A 17,132-nucleotide genomic window follows, 5' to 3' on the forward strand; every position below is an offset into this window, starting at 1 on the left:
TAAACTCCCCTTAGAACTTAGAAAGGACCAACCTTATCCAAGTTTTAGGCGCAAGATTCTTTCATGGATACGATCGAATGACATCTAACATAATCACCCTCACCAGAACCACTCATCCTGAGTCACCCCCCGGCTGTGCCCTTGTTAAACCTGACCCCCCCCATAGGGTTCTCCGACTACTCCTAGTATCTAGGAATCTCACTGGATCCTTCCAGAACTACAAAACTGTGGCTGATTGTTACTTAGTACTTTAAGCTCGCGACACCTGGCTCTAATTGTATAAGCATACAGACTGTAACGCTGCTGAACTGTCCCACTGCCTATTCTGTTTTTCATTGTAACTAGGTTCTCAAGTATCCTTGTAATGCTTGCGCCCGGCTACTTGCGGGTTTGGTTTTGTGCGATATCAAACCGAGAGACCCGTTTTTCCCCACTCATGTATTTTAATGTGATTTCTGAGCTTTGTGTTTCTTTTGCATATGGAGTCTGACAAACTCCATAGGCATCATCTTTTACTTGGTGTCACACTGCACCTTCAGTGCAGTGGCACAGGGAAGTCTTTCAGATTTCCCAGGTTTTAAATACCTTATCTGGGATAAACTACTGCTCTGTGTAACAGTAAAGTGAAATGGACTTTAATTACAGCTGTAACTTTCTAGACCCAGCCCACCCTATCTTAAAATAGGGTGCTAGAGGGGTTAGCTTCTCATGTAACATTTTTTGTTACCCTTTTCTCACTGAATGGCTGGTGGCTGTGGTTTTGTTAACTACTGTGGTGTGCATTTACCGCGGGCTGCATTCACAGCTGCAGTAAAGCGCTCAAGGTTGCCATTTTTGTCAAAATGCCCCGGTCTTCTTTTTTCGCCATTTCTTTAAGGAAAGGTCCTTGGGATTTACTCTGCGTGCCAAACCAGGTCTGGTCCCTTTGTTCACTTTGCCTTTGGCAGGATTCACGAGTGAAGCCCTCCTCTGGCTCCAGGTCTCTGGGGTGGGCTAGAAGTGAGGGAGGTGCCCGAAAAACTCTGTGCTTAGTCTCATAGGAGACCCAAATGCACTCTGTAGTGATTGGCCGCCGACTGTCCGGCAAGGACAGCCACCCTGCTGGGTGACTGACAGCTAGGCTGGAAAGAATGGGAGAGCTGAATAAAAGTAGAGGCTTTTAGCTTGGAAGGCAGTCGACCACTGGACGAAGGAACCAAAGATTAACTTGAAGAGGACACCTGCTGCAAATCATGGACCATTGGTTTGCCCGGTGAAGCCCTGCTGTTATGCTGAAACTCCAAATTCGTTTTGACTAGAGGAGCTCTGCAAGGACGACTTCTCCTCGAGTTGGTGGGACCAATCAACTCCAAAGTAAGCCACCTGGACCTCTTTTTGGAGGTGGTTGAATTTCTAGAGTTGCTGCTGGAAACCGAATAGCCAGGGAGAAGGACACCAGATGGTGTGCATTGCTTTTAAGTTGGCCAAGAGCTCCAGGAAGATCCTCCAGACTCCCAGGAAGCAGGACTGACCGAGCCTGAGCCCCCTCAACAGAGTGCAGGACCCCAGAAGCTAGGTGTAACGCTCACCTGATTACCGCAGAGGCGCCGGTCTTGACTGGGTGAATGCCGTATCTTCAAAGGTGATGTGTGACACACGGTTGGCTCTTTGGGCTGGACCTCTGTGCACTGTATGTCTGACTCGAAGAGTAAGATGTCTGCAGATAGAAAATATGGGATTAATGGACTGGGGTTATTGGGTGACTCTCTCCTCTTCCCTTTCTCTTCTCCTGTAGAACCCCAAAGGTTAACGCCCTCACCTTAGGTAAGTGAACGCCGAGCTCTCCATCTGCCTCGGGGCAGGGTGCCGTAACCAGTTTCTTCACTGGATAAGGGTGCAGGCCTCTTGACCTCAGAGTACTGCTGTCCGTCGTTAACTGCACGAACGGTAAGTTCTGGGCACTTCAAATGTCTTAAAAGTCTTTTGTAATGATATCTCTTGTTTTGCAGGGTTCCGGCGATGGCGGATGGCGGGCTGATGAGAGTTGAGGATCGAACCCACGTGAGGAATAGAAGCTCCTGGAAGCACGTAAGCGCTTGTAGCCTGCTTCACGATGCGCACTAACTGTCCCTTTTATCTTGCAGGTACAAGTTCGGAGCTTTAGAGAAGCTGAAGGGTGCTGGAATACCCACTGGATTCGGCGTGGGAAGGAGTAATGGCACGTGAGTAATAAAGTTGCCCAATGTCTTTAAACGCACCTTCTTTTGTCTTTCAGATGCCGGAATGCAGCGCGAGGCGTTGGTGACAGCCGATGGACCAGGTAAGAGATGCGCTGCCACTGAAGACCGTAGTGCTAACCTGTTCTTTCTTTGTCTTTACAGGTGCTGCTGAAGACTGGATTCCAGGATGGTAAGCCTTTGTTCCCTTAGGCCCAGGATCAGAAGCAGAAGACACGATGAGCGTTCTGCTGCAGAGAATGCAGAATAACGCAAAGCAAGATTCATCCATCGGGTGTGGTTTAAATAGCCTCCTGTAGTGCTTAGGTGTCTCCTTCCACAGCCTCGCCTAGGTAAGAAAAGAGTTCCTGCTTTCCAGAAGAGTTCGTGTTCTGAACCTAGGGAGTGGCTCCTGCCCCACCCAACAGGAAAAGTAGTCCCAAACAGAAGAGGATCCAGGGGCTCAACTGGCAGGTAAGTAAGCAGCATGGTCTGCTGCAGGTAAGTCCACCCAAGCATTATGAGCCCGGCGCTTCCAGCGCTGGGACTGGGCATCTTTATGAGCCTGGACAGGGTCCAAAAGGTCCCAATTGGGACTGGCTGGCACTCGGAACCGGGGTAATGGGTCTGCTTTCAAGGGAGTCGGGCAAGTCCTGATCTTTTGGAAGCAGAGATCATGACACTAGGAAAGTCCGTCTTGACAGCCAGGAACTGCTGTGTTGCAATTTACGGTAGTCGCGAGGAGCTGAAACACCAAAGTGCCACTTGTTTGAAGATTGTCTGTTGCGGCCGGTGACCGTCCCGTTGCAGTGCAGGAGTCCCCTGAAGTCCTCCCTCTTGTCCCCCCGACTGAGGTCTGGGAACAGTGAGATCTGCAGAGCTGCACAGGAACAGAAGTCATCTGCTGCACTTTCTTCAGTCCAAAGGTACTGTAAAGTCTGAGAAGACTTGCCTCTTATTTACAGTTGCTTGCATCTTCTACTCACCAGTCTAACAGCTTGTGGCCCTACATTGATTCCTCTTTTCTTCAGACTTCTAAAACATTGTGTAAAGACATTTCTACTTAACTACCAGAAGTGCTTCAGCTCAAAATAGACTTTTGCCCCTTTGACTTTGGCTTTACCTGTTATACTGAATGACCCTGCTCCAAAAGTATTTGCCTGCTTAAGAACATTTTTGATCTCTTGTTCTAATAACCTTTTCCTTTGACCAATTCTTAAGAATGTTCTAAATGCAGCAGTAAGATACTAATGTCCCCAGCACCCTAGCTATTGAAGTCACCTGAGGGTGTCGGTTGTGACTGTGGGCCATCCCAAAAGGGGCCTTGCTGATTTAAAAATTGAGTGTGTAGTTTTGGAGTGTATTTGTCTTACTTTTATATTGCTCCCTTCTGACGACGGCCTATTCTAACTGATGAATAAATTAATAATTGTTTATTCAAGAAACCTTGTATGTGTTTATGTGAATACTTGTCACTGTGAATCTCTAACTCCCCTACATCTCACATTGACCCCTCTTGAGCCAAGTCTGGCTGCTCTACACGCTGCCAACCTGTGGAGTACATACTTATACCAAAGGTTGGGTTCCTATTGCCAGGAGGTCAAGGTTGTCATGGTGCACCCAAAGGGTACTGCATACAATCTTGCATAAGAATAGATCTTCTTTTCAGGAAAGTCAATCTCTTCAAATTGATCAGAAAGATGGAGCTCAAAGTATTCTTTGATGGTTTACCAGACCTGGGAGGAAAGAAACCTACATCTGACTACTTGGAGATGAAAAACAGAGTACATTCTACCCTCAGGTTAATCATCCTGTCATTAACCTGTTCAATTTTAAAAACTACTAAAGACATCAAACAACTAAAATACAGCAATACTAAGAAAATTAATATTAGGAGTCACCAACTTAAACTCGTCAAAGAATTATCAGACGATATCACTGTTACACTTAAACCAGCTGATAAGGGTGGAGCACTGGTCGTGATGGACACAAGCTTTTACAATGAAGGCTGCTTCAGACTTCTACAAGATCAACATACATACGTCGTCTTGGATAATGACCCTATCATGTCTATTAGCACCATGATTAAGGAAACAATTAACAAAGCCTACGACGAAGATTGGATAACTGAACCTACGAGAGATTGTCTAACCTGGTGATTTTCCAATTTTTATGTAACTCTTAATCGAAGAATACGAAAAAGCTGCAAAAGAGCAACTGACATGGTATTAGGTTTTCCACAACCAATATTGACAGAAGCCAAAAATGTTGCATACTAAAAAGGCCTGAACTCTTAACTCAAAAGAAAAAACATGAAAGATAACCCTCCATTGATATATTTATCACAGTACTCTACAAGCAGCGCACAGATTAAGAGTGTTACATAAAAATTGGAAAATCACCAGGTTAGACCCAGAACTCAGTACTTTGTTCCCGAACGCACCACTAATGGCTTATAATATAGGGAGGAACCTATGGGGACTCACTAGTCAAAGCGGAGAGAATGACTACAACACAACAAAGGCTATTAACAAAATCCAAGAAAGGGACATTTCCCTGTTTAAACTGCAGCCAATGCAACAATGTCCAGAAAGGTCAAACAATTAGACATCCCTACACAGGCCAAAAAATTAGTCTACAACACTATGCAACTTGTGAAAACAAATGTGTGGTATATGGATTAATTTGCCCCTGTGGCAAGTATGTTGGTCAAACATTGAGGCGAGTGAAAGATCGCATATCTGAACATAAGTCAAACATTAGAACTGGCAATATAAAATCACCAGTCACGAGACACTTTCGAGAGCACATCACACAATTTCACAATCGAGATTTGTGGTCCTAGAGACCGTTAAACGACCAGCGAGAGGGGGGGGTAACCTACAACAAATACTGTCTCGCAGAGAGATTTTTTGGATACGTAGGTTGGATGCCCTAGAACCTAGAGGCATGAATGAAGAGTACTCTTTTGAATGTTTTTGTAAATAAATGACTATGTTAATATCAATATGTATAGAGCACTACATACTTTGAACTGTTCAAAACTGTTGAAATGTGGATATATATACGAAGATCCCAGCGAGAATTATATTAGGACAACTTGAATTATGTTCTTTTGACTGTGGGATAATGGAAAGTGCATTTAAATGTAATGAAATGGCCCTCACAATCAGAGGCACTACGTTTCCCAGAATTCTGTGTAGTAACGAGATGCAGATCAGTGACTCATTTAATTAAGCAATAAAGCAGCATAAGGAATTATGGTAAATTCTGTGAAGTTAAATGAATAATATCACTTGACCATTTAACATGACACTCATTAGTGAATTGTTTCGAGTGGAATAGAATTTAGCAATTTAAATCTGACATGGTCACGTAATCTCTTGCGACAATTCACACAGAGAAACTACGATTCCCATAACCCTGTGTAACCATGTGATTAACATCACATGACTACTTTAGGAACCATGCGCGAATGAATTGCTTTTCACTGACAGGAATTGGAAAGAAGTACCAACGGCTAGTGCACGCAGGAGTAGAGGTAAGCTTCGTTCACACATTAACAAGATAGCGAATAACATCTAGAAATTGTCACTGACACATATTATCATTCTTTAGAAAATCGAATACAAAAAGATAAGTGATTTTCGAAACTTGGACAAAGTGATGTTAAATCCAATGAAAGAACAGATACAGACATGAGAAGAACATTGACTGTACCAGATAGAGCACACTCGCGAATAGGTGCGTGGATAGAACAGTCGATTCACATAATATGTTGAGCTTAACACTTAGTAAATAAGAGAAATATATATCGAATTTATCTAACTTTTATAGGACAAGATTTTGCACGACCAAGTGTCTGGATATCTGAATTCCCTTGTTACATGCTGTATCATACAGGTACCTACATCTTACCTGACTAACAGTAGAACTCCCACTGAGTTACACAATACTAATATTATTTATTAATATTATCCACAGATTTTCAGAATTGTGCCAAGAGATGTTTCCATTACCCCACAGTCAAATGATCTTTCTGAAGACACACAAGACAATTTGGTTGAAAAATGCAATCATGTCTGTATTAAATGTAAAGTAGGCAGCTATTGAATTGCTAAAATATTTTTGTCAAATTCCTTTGTCAAAAGAAACTTTAATTTTGTTTTTTTGTTTAAAGCATTCGCAATGAAATATTCTGTTAAAAATATGATGTATTGCTCCTGAAGAAGAGGTTCACTCAACGCGTAGAGCTCATGATTAATATCTGATACTATTGAGTGAATTGAACGCCTATTTTGATTTTTGATTAAACGCATTCTTGATTGTATGTTTCCTTGAATGTTTTTGAAAATAATTGTCACAACAAAATCGGTTATCTAAAGACAAAACTGATTTGAATTACTCAAGCTATTTAAATATTGTTTGGAATTTTGATTTCCAATACCAATTGGTGTGCAGGGGACGGGAGTTCCTATTTGATAATAGGAACTTTGTTTCAATGATATATGTGACTTTCTGATACCAGAGTCAGTTTTTTTTCTCCCCGGCACCCTAGACTGATAAGTTGTGTGAGCGTTTTTGGCTCCGATTATTTTGTAAAATTAACACAATTACCTCTTACCTAAAGGTGTGCAGTCTCTCTCGCATATAATATATATTGAATCATGAATGACTTGGAGAATAGGTTACCATATAGGTAATTGTTTTTTTGAAATTTCCCTTTAGATGTGATACATTTTGTTGAATATGCCCCTGAAGAAGAGTTGAATTTCTCGAAACGCATTGGGTCATCAAATTAAACTGAAAATACCTGCAATTGATGTGTTGAGGTTCTTCATTGAATACCAAACAATGTTCTTGTGTTTTATACAAATTAATAAGTATTGTAAAGTCTCTATACACTCTTACAGTGTAAGTCATATTAACAATTTGGCTCATTCTGAGCTTGTGAAAGTGAGCAGGGGACGGGAGTTCCTCTATTAGGAACTTACTTTGCTTTCGTATATTTCACAAACCATATGCCAGGGTTGACTGTTATCTCCCCTGCACCTTACATTTTCTAAAAGCATTTTTGTGCTATTTAAGATCTATCAAATTTTACAAATATCTTAGAGGAGTGCATGGTGAACACATCTGTGGTTTTCAAGCCCAAGAGGAATCCCAGCCACACTGAACACACTGCACAGAACGTGCTGTGTTTAGCAACTTTCAATGACAGATGCCTTACAATTTGGATGAAAGCATTTCTCGGTGTTTCAAAAAGAAATACAAAGTATCCCGATAGGTTAAAAGGAGTGGGTTTGGAAAAAGGTTCCCACTCACTCGGACCAGACCAACAACTCACACAAGTCCATCAAAGTGCTGGCGACTCGCATGTAGTGCATATGATGTCAAAATAGATATTCATTTTTATCCACAATCGTATTGTTGCTACTGGTTTAAAGCAGTGTAGGGAGGTCTAGTATTGTAACCAACTAATCTACCTTTTGGTGGCCCTCCGTTTACGAACTCCTTTAACCCCTTATCGCCTCTGTAATGCACTTGTACCTGTGAATTTGTGTTTTACGGGGTTGGAGATAGTGTGAAGTAACTTCAATCTTTGTGTTGTCAAATGTGATTCTAATAGACAATGTGAATGTTTTAATGACGTCTGGTGATCACTTTCGCTCCTCCTCCTAGCATTGTAAACTGCCTTCATAACCTGGTATAGGTAATACATTTACTCCTATGTCCTGTCCCCTTTCCTCCATTCTTTATTTTGGTCGTCCCTCGCTAGGGATGGGAAACTGATTCTTTTTCACCAGAAAAAATGGTCTTCTCCTTTAAATTTAGATGGCGTGCGCCCTTGGAGCATGCGCTCCCTCCACTCCGTCCACTGGCGCCACTCCTCTGTTCTCTTTTCTGCGTCCACTGGATCTGACCGCTTTCACCAGCACTCCTGTGTTAGGCCTCTGGCCTTTTAATTCCACATGCTCATCCCCAGAAGAAGTTATTTTTTTTCTCTACTCTACTTCAAGTTGTCAGGTACTGCTCTTTCCTCTGGTGCCATGCTCCTCCCCAGCGCATGTCGACGATGGCGGGCTTCAGTGGGTGTTCAGCCTGCAAGTGTCAATTCCCTACGTCTGCCTCCAGTGCCTTGGCGCAGACCAGCTGTTCGCGTGCAACAACTTGACTCCACACGCCCGGAAGAATCGGTTGGCCAGGTGGAGAGTGCTCTTTGAAGGATCACCGCCAGAGGACCTCAAAGCGTATGTAAGAAGGAAGACCAGGCCCAAGGTAGGTGCTCTGTTCTCCTCTGCACCCTGTAAGGGCAACTCCATTCCAGGAAGTGCCCAAGCGGGAGGGAACCTACCCCCCTCCCTGGTCCTAAAACCAGCAAGAAGACCGAGGCTATTCAAGCTACCCGCCCGGGGACCGAGGGGTCACAAGATCCTACCGGTCCTACCGCTGAGTTGCTGCAAGGGAGGGGCATCGCCCCCCTACTACCAGACTCGTGTCTGAGGGGGCGCCTGTATTCAGCACTACCAACACTATGGCTGAGGTCACTCCGCCTCCCAGTTTTGACTTGAGGTTCAGGGAAGGTCTCAAGGTGCAGGTAGAGACTGTGCACAGCTCAGTATCCACCATGCCTCAGGCACGTGGCATGGAGCAAGACAAAATGGCCACCGCGCCAGACAAAATTGCGGATCAGCCCACGCTTATCCTGCTCGGTTATCAGGCTAGGGAGCGCGCACCCAGATGGGAATTGGACAACGCCCGATACCTGGCCCACGTCCTACCCCCTCCGCTTCGCACGGTAGGTACGCATCCCGCTATATGGGGAGACAAGGGCTGGCCAGGATGCTGCAGCCTCAAGCTCTGGCCCCTAATCTGTCCGCTAACCCTGCTTGCAAAGACAGGTTCTTCGTGAAGTTCCTCACCCTCAGGAGATCCCCCACAGATGGGAACCATCCTAAAGGATGTAATCGGGGACATGCTCCCCCAGATACAGCCCCTCGCTCCCTCTGGCTTACAGGCCTTGGGTCCAGCTCAACGACTGGCTCCTGCCCCCATTCCAGTCATGGTAACTCAGCCTCTGGCTCAACCCCCTCAGCAGCCGCTAGCACTGCCAGTCGGCACGGCATAGCTGCCTGTGCCCAGCACTCCTCCTCCCCAATACATGCAGCACGCTGTGGCGGACACGGACGAGTTGGAAGACCAGGACACACCATTGTCTGCTAAAGCATTCCATGAGGGGCTGGTGGAGAACCTAGGCTTTCTCCAGCCACAGGCGGAGCAACCCGGGGGGGGGGGGGGGGGAGTCCTACCGGAAGCTTATGCTGCATCCCTCCATAAGAACTGGCATCCCTCTCCAGAAGGATGTGGAATCCCTAGCCAAAAAGGGCTGCGTCAAGCCTCATTCCAACCAGCCTACCAATAAGCGTCTGGACGCTAAATACAGGCAGACCCTCTTATTGTCAGTGCACCTACAGCCACATTCAGCATCACTGTATTCCAAGCCGCAGTCGTCTTCAGCTGCATCTGCTTCTTCACTCAAGGAGGAAAAGCTTTCGGAGTCATTTGGAAAAAAGGTATACTCCAATGCCATGCTCCTCCTGCGTCAGGCCAACGCTGATGCCATGTTGTCGACGGTTAACCAAAAGTTGTGGCGGGATGTTGCAGACTTCCTTCCAGAGCTTCCTACCCACAGCCAGGCCCGGTCCAAGGCAGGGTTGGCGGAAGTCCAAATTGTGGCCCAAGACATAAAGAAATCTGATGACCCACATTGACACCTCAGGCAGAGCCATATGCATTGCAACCGACAGAAGGACGACGGCGTGGCTCAAGGTGACGAAGTTCAACCGAAATGTGCAGGAACGCATCCTCGACCTGCCATTTGAGGGGTTTGACTTGTACCACTCAACAAGACTAGAAAAAAAATAGCTCCCAGACAGATAAATCCTGTTCTGTTTTTTAAAAAAAGTCCACACCCAAGCCATACAGCCAGACGCAACAGTGCTTGGACAGTAATTTGGCAAGCAGCACAAAGTGTATAACAAGGGTTTCTTCCAGTCCCTCCTCAGCACCATCTTCGGAGTAAGGAGTTGTGACCGGTCCATCCGTTGCCATGTGTCTCTGATGGGGGGGCAGTCGGTGGGCAGGCTTACTGACTTTCTCCTGGCAGACATGGTTTGCGGACCTGTGGATCCTCTTAGTATTCTCCACGGGCTTTCGCCTAGCAATTACTCCTACCTCCTTCCTCCCATCCCGCAGATTTGGGCAGCAACTCAGTTGGCGGAAATCCGTTTGCTTGTAGCGAGCCAGGTGGTAGAGGAAATCCCAGCTTCTCGACGAGGCAGGGGCTTCTATGCCTGGATCTTCGCCATACACAAATAGGCTAGCCTGAGAGTTGTTGTACCCTTCTTTCTTTAACATTTTTCTTCCCCTTCAAAAGTTCAAGATGGTTCCCAGCCTTCATTGCAAAGACTTTGTACGAGGGAGAATAGATGTGCTCCCTGATCTGAAGGATGAGTACCTGCAAGTCTTAATTTGGAAACCCCATCTGTTCTTCCTGTGGTTCTGGATCATGGATTTTCACTTTCAATACAGAATTCTACAGTTTGGCCTCAACTCGGCCAGAGGATCTTTACAAGGCTAATGAATGCTGTAGCAGACCTACTCTGGGCACAGGGCCACCACGTTTATCTGTACCTTGATGACTGGCTAGTCTGGGCTAGATCGCTGGAGGCATTACACCACAGAACTTCCACAATGATGCATACCCTATACGACCAGGGATTTTCCATCAATCTCAGTCACAGCTCCTGCCCACCCAGACGCTGACATTTCTGTGTCTTATATGAGATACAAGGGTGGAGATTATCTTTCCCTCACGGGACAAGATCGCAGCAATCAAAAGGGCCACAGGACATTTCCTCAGCAGAGCAGTAACCTCAGCTTGGTGGTACCAACACTTGCTGGGAATCATGGCGGCATGTCTCAACACAGTACCGCGTACAAGACTCAAGATGAGGAGGCTGTAGCTTCATTACTAGGCTTTCTGGAATCAGGAGAAGGGCTCTCAGGCGGAGCTAGTCGGCATACCACAGCATCTCCACCAGGACCTAGTCTGGTGGGGTACAGACCCCAACCTGCTGGTAGGCAGGCCATTTTGGCAGCCGTTACCACAGATCAACATTACCACAGACTCGTCCCTAGACTGGTGGGGGCGGGGGGGGCGCGATACCCTGGACAACCACAGCATTCATGGAGCCTGGTCTCAGGAGCAGCTAGAGCACATCAACTGGAACGAGATGGCCATCTGGTGGCTTGCTCTCAAGGCTTTTCTCCCCCTGATCACCAGCAAATCGGTCTACATCCAAACTGCAGCTCCACCTGCATGTATTAAATCAACAAGCAGGGGAGTACCAGGTCCCCGCCTCTCTGCAGGCTTTCAACGTTTGGGAGTGGGCACTGTCAAACACTCTCTGGTCAGCGGTCCACCTGCCCAGGGAATCCAGCCTGAAGGCGGACAAACTCAGGATGACGATGGACAATTAAGAGTGGCAGTTGACCAAATAAGACCTGCAGGGGATCTTCAGCAGATGGGGCCACCCTTAGGTGGATCTCTTTGCCACGAGAGAGATGCCCAGTTTGCCTCGTGGCCAGGGCAGGTGCTACTTGGGCAACACATTACAGATTCCGGTGGGACGACATGAACGCTTACACCCCCCCCCCCCCTTCCTCTGATTCACAAGGTCATCGGCAGGGTCAGGGATTCTCTGAACCTTCGGCTCATCCTGATAGTGCCATGGTGACCTGCAAGACCCTGGTTCTCGACCCCTCCATCTGGTGGATCTCCACGCAGTACATTTCACGGTGGGCCCAGCCCACCACCTCTCTAGCAGGGGGGCACAGTGATGCACCCCGCGCTGCAGAAGTTAGCCCTTGCAGCTTAGTTCCTGAACAGGTTGCCCTGAAGCATCCTCACCTCTTGAGAGGTAACCTGGCTATCATACAGGAGGCTAGAAGTGACTCCACCAAGAGCAAGTGGACCAGGTTTGTCTCTGGGCAGAAACAAAAAAGATTGATCCACTGACATGCTCGCTGGACGATGTTCTATACTTCTCTGTGCATCGGGCCCATTCAGTTGTTCAGGTGCACACATGCTGCACAGGTCTGGCAGCCATAGGAGCCTACAAGAACTCAGGCTACTTTGTTTTCATCCTCCAATCTGGTGGTTGAGACACCTGGCGGGTCTAACCAGATTATACCTGCCTTTTAAAACGGCTACCCCTGGTCTGGAACCTCAACATGCTGCTCGGCGCCCTAGCGCACAAACCATTTGAGCCCATGGTGTCTGCGGACATCAGGCTGGTTACCATTAAGACGGCCCTGCTGATGTGCCTTGCATCGCCACGCCGTATCGGCGAGATTCACGCCCTGGTGGTTTCAGAGCCCTATAGAACATTTCACCGGGATAAGGTGGCGCTTGGAACGCACCCTGCCTAAGGTAGTTTCCTCATCTAAACAAGGGTATAGTGCTCCCAATGTTTGCAGACCCAAAGGACAAGGCTCAGAAGGTATTGCACTGCCTGGACGTCAGGCATGCTCTGAGATTTTACCTACACAGGACTAGGAGATTCCATAAATCGGATGCTCTATCACCTTCTGAGGCTCGAAACCAGGTTATCAAAGCATCCGAGGATTCCATAGCAAGGTGGGTGGTTATGGCATCAAGGAGGCGTGTACGAGGGGCAGCACAAGCCTTTACCAGTTAACATGCACGCCCACGCCATCAGACCCAAGGCCACAGCAGTACCTTTTCAGACCAGTCACATGGCAGACTATCGGCAAAGAGGCTGCGGGGCTACTCCCTCTTGCAAACACTACTGCTTGGATGCCAGCGCAAGGTTGAACGCGGCATTTGGCCAAGCAATTCTGAAGAACTTGTCTTAACAGGGCAGAGTAATTGTAAGTTACTCACCATAGTGACTAATTTACTCCTAGTCCATGCATCCCACAATCCTCCCCCTTAATAAAACCTGTTATTAGGCAATCTTAATATTGTCGACGCGCCAAAAGGGGACTGGAGTGGCGCTGGTGGGCAGAGTAAGGGGAGCGCATGCTCCCAGGACCATGGCTGGCACGCATCTAAATTTTAAAAGGGAAGTATTTTTTTTTTTTTTTTGGTTGAAGGGTTCCGTTTTCGGTCCCTAGCGAGGGACGCCCATACAGTATGGCGGAAAGGGGCTATAGCTTAGGATTAAGTTAGTCACTACAGTGAGTAACTTGGAATAGATTTCAATTCGTAAAGTAATTATAAGATCCTTTACTGTTAGTGTTTTTACTTCAAGCTGTGCTCATGATGGCATTTATTAGAACTTGTGGTTGCCCTCTATAAATCTGAAGCTGTTATTTTTCAGTATACCCGTTTAGTGTGGTTTCTTGGGTTATATATTAGTAATAATGAAACCAAGACTGCTGTTATCATGATCTCATAGGGAGTCTGCATGATATTGTCCTGGTCTTGACAGGCTGGTGAGTGAAGCCAGGGGGCTGGAGCATCCGGAGCTAGGCTCCACACATGGTCTCCAGTGGCAGCTTAAATTCGGCCTTTTGGGCTGACCTAAAAATGCTTGTTGGGTATCTATGCATGGGCATTGTTTGTGTATAGAAAAGGGAACCATGCACTATAGAATTGTAGTTGCTACAGTGAGTTACTTTTACGTTTGAACTGTGTTTTTCTTAATGCTTGCAATCCTTTGAAAATGGTAGTTTTTTGTGTGATTGTATGGGAATAACTTGTACCTGGATCCCACCCTCTCCCATTCTGTCTTGCCAGATTGCTCAACCACATTGCAATTGAGTGTTTTGGACTAATGTAGTAGACTCCTTGTGCGCGTACTACGGGATGGACCTTTTGAACCCTTCATTAGAACGCTTCAGAATCGCCTCCCTGAAAGACGCACATTGAAAGCTGGTGAATTTGTTGAAAATATGTGAACCCGTAATACTAAAATGAATAGTTTTAAATCTAGTGTTGATGCTTATGGGAAGTAAGACACTTTTCTTTGTACATGTGTACTCATAATGTTTATTTCATACATTTTTTTTTGTTTTGCCTCATTCACATGACATTTCCAGAAATGAGTAAATCGTGCTTTTCATGTTATTATGATTGAGTATATTAGGAATACTTGGGTCCAGGGGCCTAGAATCCAGTTAAAAAGGAGCAAAACGACATGCAGAATTTGTCCAGGGACTGAGGAATGTGAACATTTGAAACTTATTGTGATACAGTAGATGCCATGCACTCAGTGTACCTTGTCTTTTTCTAGGCTTCAACCTGAAGCCTTTTGCCCACGATGTATGTACTGTTCCATGCATCTGACATTAGCCCTTTAGAACCTTTTGTGCAGCTATTGAGAAATTGTTCTGGCAAACGCTAATGTATCATTTATTGTGACATTTTTAAGTGATTATAAATACATTTTGTAAAAGTTTCAATTCAATGTAAATGTGTTTAATGTGAAAGGTTTAATTATTAACCAGAACACTTAACTTGTTTGATAATTTTTGATTTTGACAGGGTGACTTGGGTGCTATTGATGAGAAATTTGATGTTGCCATTTCTTCATCATGCGGTGCCTTGGATCACATTGTTGTTGATACCATAGACACTGCTCAAGAATGTGTCAATTTCTTGAAGAGCCAGAATGTCGGAGTAGCAACCTTTATAGGTTTGGACAAGGTAAGTGTGCATTTGATTATTTTCGTTGTGCTGTTTTACAAAATTTGTTTTTTTCAGGTTATCCTGCTTGAAGGTGGTATGACTTGGATATTAATTCAATATTCTTCTGAAAGTTCAATATTTGGATTCATTTGAAGTCCTCTGTATCCCAAAGAACCCATTTCAAGATCTTTTTGAAAGTGCTTTCATTTTTTCTTTTTTTTTTTATTGCTCAGTGGCGTTCTGGAATAGTAGTAGATGCTAGGCAATAAGATCAATATTTGTGAGACTACAATAATTGAGATGCTGCAAAAAAGGTTGGCTTCACGTTTTATGGTATAATGAAAAATGCACCCTCTAAATTGTCAAAGGTTTTCTGCCAAGCTCCTGTCTGCATTTCCATAAATTGAAACACAATAAGTTGTTTGCCTGTCGCCCAGGCCACTATTGTAATGGGCAAGGCTTACACCTTTGTTACTCTTTTTAGGTCTACTCCAAGAACAAGCTTCAATGCAGAGTATTAAATACCCCACCCCAGCTTTGCCTTTAAATAATTTTATTGCAAGGCAATAAACAGATTTTCCAAACGCACAAATATTTGGTTGTTGGCATTTTCATGCAAACGTTTGATTGGGGTGTCAAACTTTATTCCCAATGGAACACACATACCACCATTAACTCACCCCAACACCTATATGAAATTCCTATGTAGAATCATGCTCCGAGCCCCCATCTATGTGGGTGAGTATTGTGCAAAAGGGCAGGTTGGCATCCGTCTCCTAGACTTTGTCTAGTGATTCTATGAAGTTTGTGTGTATTGTGCACTTCCTTTCACATACTGCTACCTAGGCCTTGTGTGCACAAATTACCTGTGGAATAATTTGTCCCCATCCTCTTTTGTTCCCTTTAGTTCAACATGGAGTTGGGGCAAAGGGGGGGTTGAAACTGCAAAATCTGAAGTGGCCAAATCTATTAGCAAAGGGTTTCAGGTTTTCCTTTGCTCCATTTACCAAACATAAGACTTCAATATAGAAAATAATCTACCTACTGTGCTGATTTCTTTGAAGCAGTCTGCATTGGAGGTGCGCAAACAAGTATCATCCTGGCAAATGGCTGTAAGTGTCAATTCCTTGCAGCGTCAGGTCTCGGCAAGTATGGGGAAGCCCTTAATCCCCATGATCATTCCTCTGTGGCTTTCGTACTGGATGCCTCTGTTGCCCCAGGAAAGGGACATCTAGTGAAGGTGGGTGTAAAATCATTGCCACTTGCACAAATTCCAGTCTTTTGCATAAAATCTCAAGGGGCCCACAAAAAATGTCCAGAGGCGGCTAAGTAACTCGAAGGTCAATTTAGGGGAGTCGAGTTCTAAAGTTTCCCATAGGAATACATGGACATTCATAAGGCACAGCTGCGGTTATGAGGAAAAGGAGAATGGAAGGAACAGTTCTACCCCGCAGGTGCGATGACTGCAACCGGACCCCAGGGGATGCCAGATGAGACCCTTAAGAGCTCCAATGCCAGGAATAGATGCAGCCAAGTGGAATTTGGGGCATTTCAGACAAATGGCAAAACACAATAAAAGGGGATTAGCAGGATTGACGAGATCCTGCCAGCAGAAAATGGTCCCATAAAGGAAGCCAATGTGGAGGTGACCCAAGGGAGTCGAAACTGGAGAAGGAAGGTGGTGGGGCGAGGGTAGGGGTTATTGGTGTTCCAACACCCTTCTGGGTGACAGCAGCTTCCTACATGACAGGCGATCAAGGTGGTAAAACAGACTGCAGGAAAAATGCCCAGAGATGAGCCAGCACAGATTGCCTAGCCAGTGAGGTGTACCAAGAGGTGTAAGAGGACAGCCAGCAAGGGCTTAAAGCAGTTTAAAATCCAAACCTGAACCAAGAGGCAGAACCCCAATCCCACCCAGCCTGGCCAAAAATGGTAGCAGCCGAATTAAGTTAAACTCTAGGCTCCTAACACAGGTTATGAATCCCAGCTAAACCAGGTTGATGCCATCAAATGCAAAAACGTTTAGTCCCCACTCAGTGTGCTATGGTACGTCTAAGGCTAAGTGACAGTGCAGGGAGCCTAAAATGGGGTGTGAAGATCGATCCTGTTAATGATGGCTACTTCAATGCAAGCTGACCCCTTCCTTCCCCCTCACACCACCAGAAAACCGGAGGAATATACATTTTATCCAAGTCTTAGTCAAAGTACTTAGAGGGAAC

At 45.6% G+C, this 17,132-nt stretch overlaps 1 protein-coding gene across 1 annotated transcript in view; it reads left to right on the forward strand.

Annotated features, from left to right (window-relative positions):
- SMC4 (structural maintenance of chromosomes 4) overlaps positions 1 to 17,132 on the forward strand; it is a 1,048,897-nt gene that overhangs the window by 498,026 nt on the left and 533,739 nt on the right. The window contains exon 13 of the mRNA XM_069618465.1: positions 14,770 to 14,931. Within this exon, the coding sequence (XP_069474566.1) occupies positions 14,770 to 14,931 (162 nt within the window). The remainder of the gene's footprint in view (positions 1 to 14,769; positions 14,932 to 17,132) is intronic.

Source organism: Ambystoma mexicanum, chromosome 10 (genome assembly GCF_040938575.1).
Source record: "Ambystoma mexicanum isolate Mex_15411 chromosome 10, UKY_AmexF1_1, whole genome shotgun sequence".
NCBI lineage: Eukaryota > Metazoa > Chordata > Amphibia > Caudata > Ambystomatidae > Ambystoma > Ambystoma mexicanum.